At 37.5% G+C, this 19,469-nt stretch overlaps 1 protein-coding gene across 2 annotated transcripts in view; it reads left to right on the plus strand.

Moving 5' to 3' along the window:
- The window catches only part of AKAP9 (A-kinase anchoring protein 9), a 177,546-nt gene that overhangs the window by 35,733 nt on the left and 122,344 nt on the right, over positions 1 to 19,469 (plus strand). For both annotated transcript variants that reach the window (XM_030822060.1, XM_030822061.1), the window contains exons 2-3: positions 2,755 to 3,012; positions 9,346 to 9,390. In XM_030822060.1, the coding sequence (XP_030677920.1) occupies positions 2,755 to 3,012; positions 9,346 to 9,390 (303 nt within the window). The remainder of the gene's footprint in view (positions 1 to 2,754; positions 3,013 to 9,345; positions 9,391 to 19,469) is intronic.

A 19,469-nucleotide genomic window follows, 5' to 3' on the forward strand; every position in this document is an offset into this window, starting at 1 on the left:
GCTGTTTTTTTCCTTCAGCACTTTGAACATGTTATCCCACATCCTCCTATATGGTTTCTTCCTCCTGTATGACCTGTATAGTATCTGTTGAGAAGTCTGTTGCCGGATGAATTGTAGCTCTTTTATACATTGTTTGCTTCTTTTCTTTTGCCACTCTTAGGATCCTCTCTTTGTCCTTGACCATTGAGAGTTTGATTATTACATGTTTTGGAGTAATCTTTTTTGGGTCAAATCTGCTTTGTTCTCTAACGTTCCTATACCTGGATATTTTATCTCTTTCTCAAGTTTTAGAAAGTTTTTATTATTTCTTGAATAAGATTTCTACCCCCTTGCATTATAGTTAGGCATTATATTATGTAGTGCTGAAAAACAGGCAGTGACATGTTACAAAAAAAAAAGATACAAAAACAATACGTAAATTGCAAAGACTCTCTAAGTGAACACATTCAGTAAAAAAACAAGCCAGACACTGAAGACTAGAACTCCCTTTTCAACACTGATAATTCTTAGATTTGATCTTTCGAGGTAATTTTCTGTATCTTGTAGGTGATCTTTGTTCCTTTTCATTCTTTCTGTTTCTCCTCTGTGTATTTTTAAATAGCCCGTCTTTGAGCTCACTGATTTTTTTTTCTGTTTGATCCATTCTCCTGTTGAGAGCCTCTAATGATTCTTTCTGTTCAGCAAATCTTTCTCAGTTCCAAAATTTCTGTTTGATTTATAAAAAAATTTTAATCTTTGTAAAATTTTTCTAATAAATTTCTGAATTGTTTTTCTGTGTAATGGAGATCACTAAGTTTCCTTTAAACTGCTATTTTGAATTCTTGTTCAGAGTTCACATATTTCTGTCTTGTTAGAGTCATTCACTGGTTCTTTGCTTTGTCCATTTGACTAAGTCAAGGTTTCCCACTTGCTGTTGTTTCTTGTGGATATACGTCTATATTTTTAAAGTGAAGATTTTGTTATTTATTCTAGTTTTCTCTGTCTGGCTTGTTTTAGCTTTTACTGGATGTGTTTGCTTAGAGAGGCTTTCATGTTTTGCCTTTTTTTTTTTTTTTTTTGCACTATGTCACTGCCTCTGTTTCAGTGCTACATAATATAATGTATATGATGTCTTTAGCCCCAGTTTGCCTCGGTTCTAGTAGACAATCAGTGTTATCCATCCTTGATGGGTAGGGTCCCAAAGGCCCATAGTCTGGCTAGGGGCTCATGCCCAGAGGACCTGTGGCATGAACCTCTTACAGTGTGATGCTGCTGAACAGCCAGTCTGATTTGGCGTCTCCTTTGGCCAAGTTACAAAGCAGGGTTTTTCAGGGCTAGGAATGGTAGCCTTGCCTTCCCACTTGGTCTCTGGCTGTTAGGAATATTTCTCCCTTCAGATATTCCCAGTACTTCCCATGGGTTGAGCCAGGGACAGATCTCCTGTCAAGGAGCCCAAGTTGATGGGGAAGCTGGTTGTCCACCTTGATCTCACTTTTTCCAGTGTAGAAACCATGAGTCAGGGGAATATTTTCCATGTTTGGTGATGGGCAGATTAGGAGAATGGGAATCATGAAAATCAAAGTCTAATTCTTTTAACTTCTGCTCAGAGTTTTTTTCACTTCTCTGTGGTCTTGAATACTGTTTCTTCCTCATATTTGAGTTCTGGGATATTGCCAGTAATAATCTAGGCTGTGTATATTTGCTTTTGGTTTTCTGTGAGGGGAAGTGAAGGCAGCTTGCTTCTATGCCACCATTTTGGAGCTATTAGGTTGGTGCAAAAGCAATTGCAGTTTTTGTACCAATCTAATGGAAGCCTCTGTTCTTAAAATAAATTTAAATAAGAAAACTACATTGGTTAAAACATGTTAAGTAAATGATACATAAAGGTGGCTCTAAGATAGGACAAAAATCCTGATGATGATATGTAAATGATTAAGGGCTGGAAAGCACTGCTGTTTGATATTTATTTCCAGTTTTTTTCCCATTATAAATAAGGCTGCAGTGACCACTTTATATAGCTAAATCTTTTTGCATGAACTAAATCTTTTTAGTATATAGTGATAGAAGACACAGAAATTCCAGAAAGCAAATTCATTTAGTGCTCTGTGTGCGCATGTGTATATGTGTGTGTTTTCATATAATCTAAAATCCAGAGCTTGGCCAGCACCCTGGCTCACGTCTGTAATCCCAGTATTTTGGGGAGGCTGAGGCAGGCAGATTGCTTGAGCCCAGGAGTTGAAGACCAGCCTGGGCAACATGACAAAAACCTGTCTGTACAAAAAAAATACAAGAATTAAATTAGCCAGGTGGGATGACATGTTCCTGTAGTCCCAGCTACTTGGGGGCTGAGGTGGGAGGATCCGTGGAGCCCAGAAAGTTGAGGTGAGCTGTGATGGTGCTACTGCCTTCCAGCCTGGATGACAGAGTAAGACCGTGTCTCAAAAAATAAAAAAAAATCTTGGTGAGATTATATTCTCACTAAACAGTGAATGACAGTGCCTGATTTCCCTTATTCTGCCTAATTCTGGGCTAATTTTCTTTTATTTACACATGACATTTTCAGTTCTTACCCTCAATATTTCAGTAGGTTTATTCAGAAATGTTTCTTTGTACTCCAATAGTTACATTAAAGACTGTAATAATTGTTCTTTATTTTATCATTTTTATTTAGTGATAGTTTGATCTTTAAAAGAGAGACTCCCAAAGCTGCTTTTTTCTTGGTAGCAATAAAGAAAAATTATCTTTGACAATAACGGTAATTTTCTTTTTTCTTAGCTTGCCCAGTTTCGACAAAGAAAAGCTCAATCAGATGGGCAGAATCCTCCCAAGAAGCAGAAAAAAAAGAGAAAAACGTCAAGCAGTAAACATGATGTGTCAGCACACCATGATTTGAATATTGATCAATCACAGTGTGATGAAATGTACATAAATAGTTCTCAGAGAATAGAATCAACTGTGACTCCTGAATCTACAATAATGAGAACTCTACATAGTGGAGAAATAAGCAGTCGTGAGCAGGTCTTCTCTGTGGAAGTAAGTATTCTCCCAGATTTTTAATCATTATGGTTCTCAATGGAAAGTAGTTGTAATAACAACAGTCATTAGCAACTGTGTGCAATTTGATCATGATTTTTATGTTCTCTTGAAAGTTTTAGTAGTATGGTAACTAAACAGTCATAACTGAAAGATTTGATCACCTCAGAGAGGGAGTTTTATGAGTTTAATTTAATATATGTTGAACAACTGCAGTACACCAAAGATTGAGCACCAGAGTTACAAAGATGGATATGACTGTCTCTGCCCTTTAGGAAAATTATTCTAGTGGAGAAGGCAGACTTAAAGATATGCAGTGTGCTATGATTAAACCTTTGCTAGTATGGGAGATAGATGTCCAACTTCATTTTTTTTTGTTTGTGGCTATCCAGTTGTACCAATACCATTTGTTGAAAAGACTATTCTTTTCCCAATGAACTGTCAATGAATATAAAGGTGAGGGTTTATATTTATTCCCTCAATTATGTTCTGTAGATCTGTATGTTTAGCCTTTGCTACTATGCCCCCAAGTCTTGATTAATGTAGCTTTATAACAAGTTTTGAAATCAGTAAGTGTGAGTCTTCCAACTTTCTTCTTTTTGGGGATTGTTTTGGCTGTTGCCTTGCATTTCCATATCAATTTTAGGGTCAGGTTTTTCTGTTTCTGCATTAAAAACACCAAGGATTTTGACAGGGATTGCATTGAATCTGTAGATGAATTTGGGGAGTTTTGTCATCTTAACAATATTAAGTTTTCAACCTACGAACACAGGATTTTTTATTTAGGTTTTTAATTTTTTTAATGTTATCTTGTTTTCAGTGTAAATGTCTTACATTTGTTTTGTTAAATATACTCTCAGGCATTTTATTTTTATTTTTATTTTTATTTATTTACTTTTTGAGATGGGTTCTCACTCTGTCACCCAGATTGGAGTGCAGTGGCACGATCTTGGCTCACTGCAACCTCTGACAGCCAGGCCCAAGCCATCCTCCCACCTCAGCCTCCTGAGTAGCTGGGACCACAGGTGCATGCTACCACACCTGGCTAATGTTTTGTATTTTTGGTAGAGATGGGATTTTGCCATGTTGCCCAGGCTGGTCTCAAACTGCTGAGCTCAGGAGATCCACCCACCTTGGCCTCCCAAAGTCCTGGGATTACAGGCATGAACCACCGTGCTTGGCCTTGTTTTTGTTATTTTATTTTATTTTATTTTTTTGTAGAAATGTGGTCTCACTTTGTGTCCAGGCTGGTCTCGAATTCCAAGACTTAAGCGATCCTCCTGCTCTGGCTCCCAAAGTGCTTATGCCTGTAAAGTTTTATTTACAGCCATGAACCACTATGCCTGGCCACCAAGCATTTTATTGCTATTTTATTTCTAAGCATTTTACTGCTATTCTAAATGTAATTGTATTCTTAACTTTATTTTCTGATTATTCATTATCCATGTATACAAATACAACTAAATTTGTATATTGATCTTGTATCCTGTACCCTTGCAGAACTAACTCGTCTGTAAGTTCTAATAGGTTTTTTGTCTTGTTTTGTCTTGTTGAATTCCTTCGATTTTCCCTGTATGCAAGACCATATTATCTGCAACTAAACTAGAAATGTTCAACTTCTTCCTTTCCAATGTCGATGTTCTTTTCTCTTTTTTCTAATTGCCATAGCTGGAAGATATAGGACAATGGTGAAAAGAAGTGGTGAAAGCAGACATCCTTGTATTATTTCTCCTCATAAGGGGAAAGCATTCAGGTTTTTTTTTAACCACTGAGTTTTATATTAGCTGGTTTTTTTTTGTTTTGTTTTGTTTTTGTAGCTATCCTTTATCAGATTGAGGAGGTTCCCTTTTATTCCTGGTTCATTAAGTGTTTTCATTATGAAGAAATGTTGAGGTTTTTTTGTTTTGTTTTTATTTTTTATTTTATTGGTTTTTTTTTTTTTTTTTTTTTTTGAGACTAAGTCTCGCTTTGTCACCCAAGCTGGAGTGCAGTGGGGTGATCTCAGCTCACTGCAGTCTCCACCTCCCAGGTTCAAGCGATTCTCCTGCCTCAGGCTCCTGAGTAGTTGGGGTTGTGAGCCATCACGCCCAACTAATTTTTGTATTTTTAGTAGAGATGGGGTTTCACCATGTTGGCCAGGGTGGTCTCGAACTCCTGACCCCAAGTGATATGTCCACCTCAGCCTCCCAAAGTGCTGGGACTACAGGCATTAGCCACCATGCCTATCCATTTATTTTATTGTTTTTTGAGACAGGATCTCACTCTGTTGTCCAGGCTGGCATGCAGTGGTGCAATTATGGCTCACTGCAGCTTCAACCTCCCAGGCTTCAGTGATCCTGCCACCTCAGCCCGACAAGTAGCTGGGACTACAGGCCCATGCCACCACACCTAGCTAATTTGTGTATTTTTTTGTAGAGATGGAGTTTTGCCATGTTGCCCAGGCTGGTCTTGAACTCCTGGATTCAAGTGATCTGCCTGCCTCAGCCTCCCAAAGTGCTAGGATTACAGGCATGAGCCACTCACTGCTCCCAACCTGAGTGTTGAGTTTTGTTAAATGCTTTTTTTGTGTCTATTTGCAATGACTTTAATACAAAAACCAATACTAGGGACAAAAGATGTTACAGCACACATATTATATAAATTTAGCCTTTTAAAATATTTTGGGTATTTAAATGGTCTAACATATAGTCATCTTTCTATTCTTCAGAGTGGATAATTGCAATTGATCTATCTTGAAGTTTGCTGATTCTCTCTTCTTCCTACTTAGATCTACTACCGAGTCCTTCCAGTGGCTTTTCATTTATTTTCCTTTTCAGTTCCAGAATTTTTATTTGATTATTTTATAATTTCTTTGTTTTATTGATATTCTTCATTTGGTGAGATGTTGTTCTTACAATTTAAATTTTGTTTTGTTTTGTTTTTAAATTTTATTTCCTTTAGTTATTTGACTGTATTTAAAATAGCTGAGTCAAAATCTTTGTTGGCCAGGCGTGGTGGCTCATACCTGTAATCCCAGCACTTTGGGAGGTGGAGGCAAGGGGATTACTTGAGCTGAAGAGTTCGAGACCAGCCTGGGCAACAAAGGGAGATTCTGTCTTTACAAAAAGTAAAAAAAATTAGCCGGGCCTGGTTGTGCACACCTGTGGTCCCAGCTACTCCAGAGGCTAAGGTGGGAGAATCGCTTGAGCCCAAGAGGTAGAGACTGCAGCAAGCTGTGATCACACCAGTGCACTCCAGCCTGGGTGAGAGAGTGAGCTTCTGTCTCAAAATACAAGACAAGGGCCAAGCACGGTGGCTCACGCCTGTAATCCTAGCACTTTGGGAGGCCAAGGCAGGCGGATCACGAGGTCAGGAGGTCAAGACCATCCTGGCTAACATGGTGAAACCCTGTCTCTACTAAAAATACAAAAAATTAGCCGGGCGTGGTGGCGGGCACCTGTAGTCCCAGCTACTCGGGAGGCTGAGGCAGGAGAATGGCATGAACCCAGGAAGCAGAGCTTGCAGTGAGCCGAGAGCACGTCACTGCACTCCTGCCTGGGCAACAGAGCGAGACTCGGTCTCAAAAAAAGAAAAAAAAGACAAAACCAAAAATAACTTTGTCTATTAAGTACAATATCTGTGTTCCTCAGGGGCAGTTTCTATTGACCATTGTTTTTCTTGTGCATAGGCTATCCTTTCTTTTTTTTGTATGTCTTGTAATTTTTGTTTTATTAAAACTGGAATTTTAAAAATAATGCAGTGTGGCAACTCTACTGCTTGATTTGGCGCAAAAGTGTATTATCTATTTTTTAATATAACAAACCAGTATTTGGGTTCTCTATTCCATAGTTTTAGCATTTTGAATGCAACAACTGTCTTATTCACCATTTAATTCTCAGTACTACTGTTTCTAGTACACAATATGCACTTAATGAATATGAGGGATTGTGTCATGAAAGTATTTCAGATTTAAAAGATAATCTTGGCTGTGTGCAGTGGCTCATGCCTGTAATCCCAGCATTTTGGGAGGCTGAGGTGGGCAGATCGCTAGAGGTTAGGAGTTCAAGACCAGCCTGGCCAACATGGTGAAACCTTGCTACTAAAAATACAAAAATTAACTGGGCATGTTGGTGCGTGCCTGTAATCCTAGCTACTCGGGAGGCTGAGGCAGGAGAATTGCTTGAACCTGGGAGGCGGAGGTTGCAGTGAGCCAAGATGATGCCGCTGCACTCCAGCCTGGGCAACAGAGCGAGACTCTGTCTCAAGAAAGAAAGAGAGAATCTTATGAGTTAGGAACCACTGTTAATAGCATTTTAGATTAAAGGCAAGCTTATTTTTGTTCTTGGCCTCAGTTACTACTTCATGGAGAAGGTAGTTTTAGAACTTAGACTTGAATGTTGAACAGAATTTCCATAGGTGTAGATGAGAAAGGAGACAGTGACAATTAATATTTGTTGAATGAAAGGGTGAAACTCTCTGGGTCTCACCTTTCTAACCATTAAAATGAGATTCTTAGGTTAGATGACAGGGTCAACAGTGAAAATAGTACTTTTGGGGTCAGAAAATTTGGATTTGTTCCTTGACTCTTTCTACTACTACTTTTAAGGAAGCTTGAAAAAGCTGCTCACTTCATACCCAAATCCAGGGATGTGATAGTAAAACAAGAATGACTTTAAAAGTGCTTTTGTAAACTGTAAAGGTGTTATAACAACAAAAGTGGTTATTTTTTCTTTAGTTATTACTTTTTTTAGCACCAAGATGATATGATTTTTCTTTCAGAGAAATTGAGCTTTTCTTTTTTATTGATTTATTTTAATTATTATTATTTTTTTTTAAAGACAGGGTCTCACTCTGTCACCCAGACCAGAGTGCAATGGCACGATCTTGGTTCACCACAAGCTCTCCCTCCCAGGCTCAAGCAGTTCTCCTGCCTCAGCCTCTCAGGTAGCTGGGATTACAGGCAGGCACTACTACCGCCTGGCTAGTTTTTGTTTTTTTTTTTTTTGTTTTTTTTTTTTTTTTTTTAGTAAAGATGAGATGTCACCATTTTGGCTAGGCTGGTCTCGAACTCCTGACCTTAAATGATCCACCCGCCTCAGCCTCCCAAAGTGCTGCGATTACAGGCATGACCCACCACACCTGGCCGAACTTTTCTAACAGTAGCATTTTAGGACTTTGTTTCTTTTTAAAGAGGTACGGTAGTTCCTCCTTATTTGTGGAGAGTTGTATTATTCCATTTTCATGCTGCTGATACAGACATACCGGAGACTAGGTCATTTATAAGAAAAAGAGCTTTAATGGACTCACAGTTCCATGAGGCTGGGGAGGCCTCACAATCATGGTAGAAGGCAAAAGGCACGTCTTACAGGGCAGCAGACATGAGAGAAATGAGAGCCAAGGGAAAAGGGAAACGCCTTATAAAACCATCAGATCTCGTGAGACTTACTACCACAAGAACAGTATGGGTAAACTGCTCTCATGATTCAGTTATCTCCCACCAGGTCTCTCCCAAAACACATGGGAATTATGGGAGCTACAATTCAAGATGAGATTTGGATGAGGGAACTCAGCCAAACCATATCAAGAGTATAGTCCAATACCCCCAGTGGAGACCTGAAACCACAGATAGTACTGAACTCTGTATATACTGTGTTTTTTCCTATACTCATATACTTATGATAAAGTTTAATTGATAAATTAGGCACAGTACTCTTGTGCTTTGGGGCCATTACTTGAACACAAGCACTGCAATACTGCATACTGCCATACTGTATGACAGTGCATCTGATAATGGAGGTGGCTATCAAGTAACTGTTGGGCAGATAGCATATACTGTGTGGATAGCATATACAAAGGAACGATTCATGTCCTGGATGGGACAGAGTAAGATTTCATCATGCCACTTAGAACAGTGCACAATTTAAAACTTATGAATTGTTTATTTTTGGAATTTTCCATTTTAATATTTTCTAACCACAGTTAACCATGGGTAACTGAAACTATAGGAAGCAATACTGTGGATAAAGAGGGGGCTACTGTATGAGGATTGGAGGAATGGTGTCTTACTTTGTGCTTCTGGCTTACAAATGATATGTATATAGGACACTGTATGAAAGTACCTCTTGATACTTCTATATTTAGAAGATGCCTACTGGTACATTTTAGTTGCATTATTTTGCCATTGTTATTTATAATTAAATGAAAATTTTAAAGATTTGAATAATTTTTACTAGTTTTTTAGTGTTATTTTATGTGACTTTTCTATCATATGTTACCAATAGTAATGGTTTAGTAAAGTATGATATTTAGCACAAAAAAAGTCATAATTATATTTGGTTTTTATTGTTGTTTTAGCTGGAAAGTGAAATTTCAACCACAGCAGATGACTACAGTTCAGAGGTAAGACTAAATTATATTGATTTCTAATATCATAAATGTATATTTTATATTATTGAAATCATTGTTGCTACTTGATTTCTTGTCACTCATGCTTCTATTATATTTTTACAAATATAATGTTAAGTGACCAGAACCTGAGGATTATGTATTACTGACTTTTTTTTTTTTTTTTTTTTTTTTTTTTTTTTTTTTTTCAGATTATTAGCTAAGGTCTTAAGTCTGGTTAAATAGCTTGGTCTCTGTTTTAGTTTCTGGAAAGTATTTGATACTGGGTTTCTTAGACATGTGACAGTTACAAGGCATCCATATTTAGCACAGTAAAAATATCAAAATTTTTTTGAGACTTTGAATAGGATATTTCATTTTGAGTAATACTTTTTTATAAATGCTTGAATTCTAGTTAATCATATGAACTTGTTTATTGAAATTAATGTTTCAATAGTAGTTTAGGTGATAAAGGTATCGGCCACTTTAGGAAGTACCTTCTTTGTGTGTTGGTAAAAGTATATGTCATTTTGTTATCTTTTTTTATTCCTTTAGATGTGATTGTCATTTCTTTACTCCAGAATTTGAGGAGACTATAAACTATTCTGTACTCTGAATGGTTTAGCAACTCAGTGTATTCAGTAAGTCTCAATTTATTGTAGGTTTCTAATAGGAAAAAAAAAACTCCACGTTCTTAAATGAACATATTACTGTTTTAGATTGCTCATAGCAATAAAAACTGCTACTTTAGAAGTTAATGTGCTTAAAAGTTGGAACATACTTACTAGTAATCTGGCCAGGAAAATAATTAGCCAACATTAAATAAACACATTGGTGCCTGATTTAGGCTAAAGTTGCCTCTATGGGAAGTATCTTGATTTAAAATCACTGCTTACAATTCAGAGTCTGCTTTTGTGACTTTAAATTTGGGGCACATACAGTTGGCCCTCCATATTCCTGGGTTCTGCATTTGAGGATATGAACAACCACAGATAGAAAATATTCAGAAAAAAATTAAAAATAACAGTACAACAATAAAAAATATATAACATTTAAAAATATAGTATAACAACTAAGTACATAGTAATCTTAGAGATGATTTAAAGTATGTGGGCAGATGTCCACAGGTTTTATACAAATACTATGCCATTAAGGGTCTTAGGCACCTGCGATTTTAATGTCCTTAGGGGAGGTCCTAAAGCTAATTCACTTGAAGACACCAAGGGATTATTGCATTTGAAAGCTTTTTTTTTTCTCTATAATGCTCTAATTTTTGTACCTTGTATTTCTTTTTTTTTTTTTCCCCAAGATGGAGTCTCACTCTGTCGCCCAGGCTGGAGTGCAGTGGTGCGACGTTGGCTCACTGAAACCTCTGCCTCCTGGGTCTAAGCAATTCTCTGCCTCAGCCTCCCAAGCTGGGACTACAGGCATGCGCCACCATGCCCGGCTAATTTTTGTATTTTTAGTAGAGACGGGGTTTCACCATCTTGGCCAGGCTGGTCTTGAACTCCTGACCTTGTGATCTACCCACCTCTGCCTCCCGAAGCACTGGGATTACAGGTGTAAGCCACCGTACCTGGCTATAACTTGTATTTCTTGACCCAAAGTCATAGATGCTTTGGTGCTTAAACTGACTATATCTTTGGGGACACCCCAGAGTTCCACAAAGTGCATTTTTCTCTTTACACTAAAGTGAATATTTTTTAATATGCTAGTGGCTGTAGGTCAGACCCTCCCATATATGCCCATGAAATTTGGTTACAATTTGTATAGCTGTTCTCTCACATTGAGATAATAGAGCAAATTTTAATTTAATTTTTTTATCATTCTAAGTATTATTTTACATATGTATGTATGTATGTATTATACTTTAAGTTCTAGGGTACCTGTGCACAACGTGCAGGTTTATTACATAGGTATACATATGCCATGCTGGTTTGTCGCACCCATCAGCTCGTCATTTACATTAGGTATATCTCCTAATGCTATCCCTCCCCCAGCCCCCCACCCCTCGACAGGCCCCCATGTGTGATGTTCCCTGCCCTGTGTCCAAGTCTTCTCAATGTTCAGTTCCCACCTATGAGTGAGAACATGCAGTGTTTGGTTTTCTGTCATTGTGATAGTTTGCTCAGAATGATGGTTTCCAGCTTCATCCATGTCCCTGCAAAGGACATGAACTCATCCTTTTTTATGGCTGCATAGTATTCCATGGTATGTATGTGCCGCATTTTCTTAATCCAGTCTATCATTGATGGACATTTAGGTTGGTTCCAAGTCTTTGCTGTTGTGAATAGTGCCGCAATAAACATATGTGTGCATGTCTTTATAGTAGCATGATTTATAATCCTTTGGGTATATACCCAGTAATAGGATCGCTGGGTCAGATGGTATTTCTAGTTCTAGATCCTTGAGGAATTGCCACACTGTCTTCCACAATGGTTGAACTAATTTACACTCCCACCAACAGTGTAAAAGCATTCCTATTTCTCCACATCCTCTCCAGCATCTGTTGTTTCCTGACTTTTTAATGATTGCCATTCTAACTGGTATGAGCTGGTATCTCATTGTGGTTTTGATTTGCATTTCTCTGATGACCAGTGTTGATCATTTTTTCATGTGTCTTTTGGCTGCATAAATGTCTTCTTTTGAGAAGTGTCTGTTCATATCCTTTGCCTGTTTTTTGATGGGGTTGTTTGCTTTTTATTATTATTATTATTATTATAATACTTTAAGTTCTAGGGTACATGTGCACAACACGCAGGTTTGTTACATAGGTATACATGTGCCATGTTGGTTTGCTGCACCCATTAACTCGTCATTTCATTTGGTATATCTCCTAATGATATCCCTCCTCCTGCCTGCCACCCCACGACAGGCCCCTGTGTGTGATGTTCCTTGCCCTGTATCCAAGTGTTCTCATTGTTCAATTCCCACCTATGAGTGAGAACATGTGGTGTTTGGTTTTCTATCCTTGTGATAGTTTGCTCAGAATGATGGTTTCCAGCTTCATCCATGTCCCTGCAAAGGACATGAACTCATCCTTTTTTATGGCTGCATAGTATTCCATGGTGTATATGTGCCACATTTTCTTAATCCAGTCTATCATTGATGGACATTTAGATTGGTTCCAAGTTTTTGCTATTGTGAGTAGGGCCGCAATAAACATACGTGTACATGTGTCTTTATAGTAGCATGATTTATAATCCTTTGGGTATATACCCAGTAATGGGATCACTGGGTCAAATGGTATTTCTAGTTCTAGATCCTTGAGGAATTGCTACTAAAATGTCTACTAAAAATAACAAAAATTATCTGAACATGGTGGCGCATGTATTTTTGTTGGAGATGGGATTTCACCAACTGTCTTCCACAATGGTTGAACTAGTTTACACTCCCACCAACAGTGTAAAAGCATTCTTATTTCTGTACATCCTCTCCAGCATCTGTTATTTCCCTGACTTTTCAATGCTCGCCATTCTAACTGGTGTGAGATAGTATCTCATTGTGGTTTTGATTTGCATTTCTCCAGTGACCAGGGATGATGAGCATTTTTTCATGTGTCTGTTGGCTGCATGAATGTCTTCTTTTGAGAAGTGTCTGTTCATATCATTTGCCCACTTTTTGTTGGGGTTGTTTTTTTCTTGTAAATTTGTTTAAGTTCTTTATAGATTCTGGATATTAGCCCTTTGTCAGATAAGTAGATTGCAAAAATTTTCTCCCATTCTGTAGGTTGCCTGTTCACTCTGATGGTAGTTTCTTTTGCTGTGCAGAAGCTCTTTAGTTTAATTACATCCCATTTGTCTATTTTGGCTTTTGTTGCTATTGCTTTTGGTGTTTTAGTCATGAAGTCCTTGCCCATGCCTGACCTAAATGTTATTGCCTAGGTTTTCTTCTAGGGTTTTTATAGTTTTATGTCTAACATTTAAGTCTTCAATCCATCTTGAATTAATTTTTGTGTAAGGTGTAAGGAAGGGGTCCAGTTTCAGCTTTCTACATATGGCTAGCCAGTTTTCCCAGCACCATGTATTAAATGGGGAAGCCTTTCGCCATTTCTTGTTTTTGTCAGGTTTGTCAAAGATCAAATGGTTGGAGATGTGTAGTGTTATTTCTGAGGCCTGTGTTCTGTTCCATTGGTCTATATCTGTTTTGGTACCAGTACCATGCTGTTTTGGTTACAGTAGCATTGTAATATAGTTTGAAGTCAGGTAGTGTGATGCCCCCAGCTTTGTTCCTTTTGCTTAGGATTGTCTTGGCAATGTGGGCTCTTTTTTGGTTCCATATGAACTTTAAAGTCGTTTTTTCCAATTCTGTGAAGAAAGTCATTGGTAGCTTGATGGGGATGGCATTCGATCTATAAATTACCTTGGGCAGTATGGCCATTTTCACAATATTGATTATTCCTATCCATGAGCATGGAATGCTTTTCCATTTGTTTGTGTCCTTTTTTATTTCATTGAGCAGTGGTTTGTAGTTCTCCTTGAAGAGGTCCTTCACATTCCTTGTAAGTTGGATTCCTAGGTGTTTTATTCTCTTTGTAGCAATTGTGAATGGGAATTCACTCATAATTTGGCTCTCTGTTTGTTAATGGTGTATAGGAATGCTTGTGATTTTTGCACATTGATTTTGTATCCTGAGACTTTGCTGAAGTTGCTTATCAGCTTAAGGAGATTTTGGGCTGAGACGACGGGGTTTTCTAAATATACAACCATGTCATCTGCAAACAGGGACAATTTGACTTCCTCTTTTCCTAATTGAATACCCTTTATTTCTTTCTCTTTCCTGATTGCCCTGGCCAGAACTTCCAAGACTATGTTGAATAGGAGTGGTGACAGAGGGCATCCTTGTGTTGTGCCAGTTTTCAAAGGGAATGCTTCCAGGTTTTGCCCATTCAGTATGATATTGGCTGTGGGTTTGTCATAAATAGCTCTTATTATTTTGAGATACCTCCCATCAATACCTAGTTTATTGAGAGTTTTTAGCATGAAAGGCCATTGAATTTTGTCGAAGGCCTTTTCTGCATCTGTTAAGATAATCCTGTGGTTTTTGTCTTTGGTTCTGTTTATGTGATGGATTATGTTTATTGATTTGTATATGTTGAACCAGCCTTGCATCCCAGGGATGAAGCCAACTTGATCACGGTGGATAAGCTTTTTGATGTGCTGCTGTATTTGGTTTGCCAGTATTTTATTGAGGATTTTTGTATCAATGTTCATCAGGGATATTGGTCTAAAATTCTTTTTTGTTGTGTCTCTGCCAGGCTTTGGTATCAGGATGATGCTGGCCTCATAAAATAAGTTAGGGAGGATTCCCCCCTCCTTTTTTTTGTGGCGGAGTCTCTTTCGCCCAGGCTGGAGTGCAGTGGCGTGATCTCAGCTCACTGCAACCCTTGCCTGCTGGGTTCACGCAATTCTCCTGCCTCAGCCTGCTGAGTACCTGGGACTACAGGTGCGTGCCACCATACCTGGCTAATTTTTTGTATTTTTATTAGAGATGGGGTTTCACCATGCTGTTCAAGCTGGTCTCGGACTCCTGACCTCTTGATCTCCCTGCCTTGGCCTCCCAAAGTGCTGGGATTGCAGGCATGAGCCACCTCGCCCAGCTGATTCCCCCTTTTTCTAGTGATTGGAATAGTTTCATGAGGAATGATACCAGGTCCTCTTTGTACCTCTGGTAGAATTTGGCTTTGAATCTGTCTGGTCCTGGACTGTTTTTGGTTGGTAGGCTATTAATTATTGCCTCAATTTCAGAGCCTGTTATTGGTCTATTAAGAGATTCTTCCTGGTTTAGTCTGGGGAGGGTGTATGTGTCCAGGAATTCATCCATTTCTTCTAGATGAAAGAAATGGGACCTGCTGAGCCAGGCACAGGAGAGAATCTCTTGGTCTGCCAGTTTCTAAGACCATTGGAAAAGCGCAGTATTGGGCGGGAGTGTCCTGTTTTTCCAGGTACAGTCTGTCACAGCTACTCTTGGCTAGGAAAGGTAAATCCTCCAACCCCTTACCCTTCCTGGGTGAGGCAACGCCCCACCCTGCTTTGGCTCGCCCTCCGTGGGCTGCACTCACTGTCCAACCAGTCCCAATGAGATGAACCAGGTACCTCAGTTGGAAATGCAGAAATCACCCATCTTCTGTGTTGATCACGCTGGGAGCTGCAGACCGGAGCTGTTCCTATCGGCCTTCTTGGAACAGATCCTCACAAATTTTAATTTTAAATATTGATTTGAAAAGCTAAAGAGGTCAAAAGATGGTGATTTTCAGGTTTTCTGTAGGAAAATGTGAATTAATAATATGAGAAATTCTTGTTATAATAAGACAGTCTTCAGTTAAATTTTTTAAATTAAAAAACTGGTGGAGATTATCAGGTTCCAAAAAATGTATTGAACCTATTTATCTGAGATGCCTAGTAAATATATGTTTTAAGGTAAGGTACAAATAGTATTTAAATATAAGTACTACTGATAAAACTTAGAACAGTATTTATCATATTTGTTGACCATAGCTCGTGGTGAGAAATATATTTCACATACATGTTTGTAATTTCATATATATATACATATATAGTTACATATACTTATAGTTATATACATGAATAATTATATATGAATAAATATATACATATGCTTACTTTTTTTCAAACAAGTTTTTGGAAAGATACTTATTCTTACAGTATGACATGTCTTGTGATGATACTGTTCCTTGTTAATGTTGGTCAAAAAAACTAAACTGATGAGCTATCTTACCGTGTGGAATAAACAGTGACTTAGAAGATTACATTGAAAAAAGATAATTATGAGCTAGGCACATTCATGATAATTATGAGGTGGCTCATTCATGCCTGTAATCCCAGCACTTTGGGAGGCCAAAGTGGGTGGATCACCTAAGGTTAGGAGTTCGAGACCAGTTTGAACAACATGGTGAAACCCCATGTCTACTAAAAATAACAAAAATTATCTGAACATGGTGGCATATGCCTGTAATCCCAGCTACTTGGGAGGTTGAGGCTGGAAAATTGTTTGAATCCAGGAGGTGGAGGTTACAGTGAGCCAAGATAGTGCCATTGCACTCCAGCCTGGGCAACAAGGGTGAAATTCCATCTCAAAAAAAAAAAAAGAAGAAAAAAGATAATTATGAAGTAATTTTTGACAGATTTGACCTGGTTTGAATTATAACCCTAGTAATATTTTATGTGTTATGTATGGATTCACAATGGATTATACTTTGAGAAATTTATAGATTCACTATGTCTAGAGAAAACATAGAAATAATGTTGATATTTGGTGAAATGTTTGGTATGTGTCATCAAAATTGCTAAGATGGATACTAGTTGGATCTGTGATGCTCTAGGCTAGTTTCGAGGCTTGAATTCCTCCATTTAATGATATCAGACTGGCTTGACTGAACTAGAATTACAGGAGAGTTCTAAGCCATATCCACCTATTCAGGAGGCAGAAGAATCACCAGTGGACCAAATTTATAACCCGAGAAATAAACTCATACTGTAGTAGTTTTTATATTGGAACTTTTATGGAATTATCTGTCAATAACACACCTAAAAAATGAGATTTATTGGCTGGGCATAGTAGCTCACACCTGTGATCTCTGCACTTTGGGAGGCCAAGGTGGGAAGATCACTAGAACCCAGGAGTTCAAGACCAGCCTTGGCTACATAGGGAGACGTTCATCTCTACAAATTAAAATAATAAAATAAAATTAGCAAGGCACAGTGGCAGGCACATGTAGTCCCAGCTACTTGGGAGACTGAGGTTACATTTTTCAGTATAATCTTCTAAGTCACTGTTTATTCCACACGGTAAGATAGCTCATCAATTTAGTTTTTTTGACCAACATTAACAAGAAACAGTATCATCACAAGATATGTCATACTGTAAGAATAAGTATCTTTCCAAAAACTTGAGCCCAGGAGTATGATCACACCACTGGCACTCCAGCCTCGGTGACAGAGCAAGACCCCATCTCCAAAAAAAAAAAAAAAATTAGCCAGGCGATAGTGTGTGCCTGTACTTCTAGCTGCTCGAGGCTGAAGTAGGAGGATCCCATGCACCCAGGAGTTTGAGTTTGCAGTGACCTAATGATCACACCACTGCACTCCAGCCTGTGTGACAGTGAGACCTTGTCTCAAAAAGAGAAAGAGAGAGATTTCTGGACAGCGTGTAACATTATAACTTCACTGCAATGCCATATTTGCAAAGTTTAATAATCTTGGCAGATCTAGATTGTATTTGAGTATTCTAAAATTTTGAAATCAAGTAGTTTTAATCATAGATCACATAATTATCTCGTATTTTGCCTACATATGACTATCATTTTTCTGGTAAATAGGGCAATAAGATGTAAGAAAAGAGCAGGGGGACTTTGGAGCCAGAAAGTCCTGTTTACCTACTTCATCACCTTTGAGCTGTATGAACCTGGGCACATCACTTAAACTCTGAAATACAGTTTGTTTTTTTATTATTATTGTACTTTAAGTTCTAGGGTACATGTGCACAACGTTCAGGTTTGTTACATAGGTATACATGTGCCATGTTGGTTTGTTGCACCCATCAACTAGTCATTTACATTAGATGAAATACAGTTTTTTAAACTATAAAATGGGGGACGATAATATCCACCTATTTGCATACCTCACAAAGTAGTTCACAAAATAACATTGAGAATGTTTAATACGTGTTTGGCATACATTAGACGTTCAGCAAAGCGTGGTTTTTTAAATTGCTCATCACTAGAAATACACTTTTCTTTACACTATGTTTATACGAAAAGAGTGATGAGGATTCCCTTAATAAATTGTTCTCAGAAGGATTTCAGGTTCTGATAATATTTGATTAGAACTTACTTCGTAAATTGTGTTTATTTAGGTATATTGTGGGTTTAATGTTCTTGACTTCTGTGACTAGTACACTCGTTGGGTTGGAAAATGGGTTCCATCTTAGAATTAGTCAAATAATTTTATTCCAAGATCTGTTTTGTAGAAATATGTATCCTGTTATGTACACTAGAGAAATCAGACTAAATGAAAAATACTCTTCTTACAAATTAAATTATATGCAATCATCTTCAATCATTAATGAAGGGACGTTTCATGTCCAGAATACCATATTCACATGAATTGTTTTTGATACCCTTTGAGCAGGGTTATTTGGAGCAAGTTGGGAATACAGGCAATATAGTCAAGACAAGTAGATAAATATACTTTGCCATGTATAGAAAGATGAAATGATAGTAATAGGGTATTAACTCTTACTATAGATTTCATCTGATTATTGAATACTTTTTAACCAAGTGCTTGTATGGTTTATGACATTTATTTTAACCTCGTTAAGTACTTGACTGCAACTCCAGAAGTCATTTAGGCACATTGAACTCTTACAATTTTCATGAACTTTTATGAGCCATCAGATTTTTATTTTTTATGAAAATATTCAATATTAATGTTTTTAATTTATATATTTCCAAAGTACAAGAGTAAGATATTAATCATAAATAAGGATGAGTTATTCTTTTATGTTTCATCAACCTAATGTTCACCACAAGGATGAGTTTTTATGTGAAGGCCATTTTATAGTCACACAGTGAAAGTTACCTTTCCTCTGATTCTTTCTGAATAGCAATGTTGTTATGATGTGATGCCTCTATAAAACATTTTAAAATTTAAAATGTACCTCACTTGTACTTTCCCAGATCTTTAAGTTATCTGTACAGATAGAGTAAATTTTTCTGTGAATGCGGAAAGAATATATTAACACAGTCTGTAGGTTAAATAACTTCAACAAATGCCACAATAGAAAAGGACATTGAGAGAAGTTGAGCTTTTTTCAGTTGAAGGAGTCTGTTAATCTAATCTTCATGTTTCAAGTCATTTATTTACTTTCATATGAAGGTTTACTTAGTGTTAGAAGACTAATGTTAGAAGAGGAGATAAATACTCTACCCTTTAGGTATCAATAAAATAATTACCTAAATTTAAAAATAGAATAATTTATTGTTAACTATTAATGATCCTGATATTCCGTTAAGTGTTCCTATTCTGACTTTGGAATATAGTGTGTTTTAGTTTAGTTCTGGTGAATAATCTTTT

The sequence above is a fragment of the Nomascus leucogenys genome, chromosome 11 (genome assembly GCF_006542625.1).
Source record: "Nomascus leucogenys isolate Asia chromosome 11, Asia_NLE_v1, whole genome shotgun sequence".
Taxonomy (NCBI): domain Eukaryota; kingdom Metazoa; phylum Chordata; class Mammalia; order Primates; family Hylobatidae; genus Nomascus; species Nomascus leucogenys.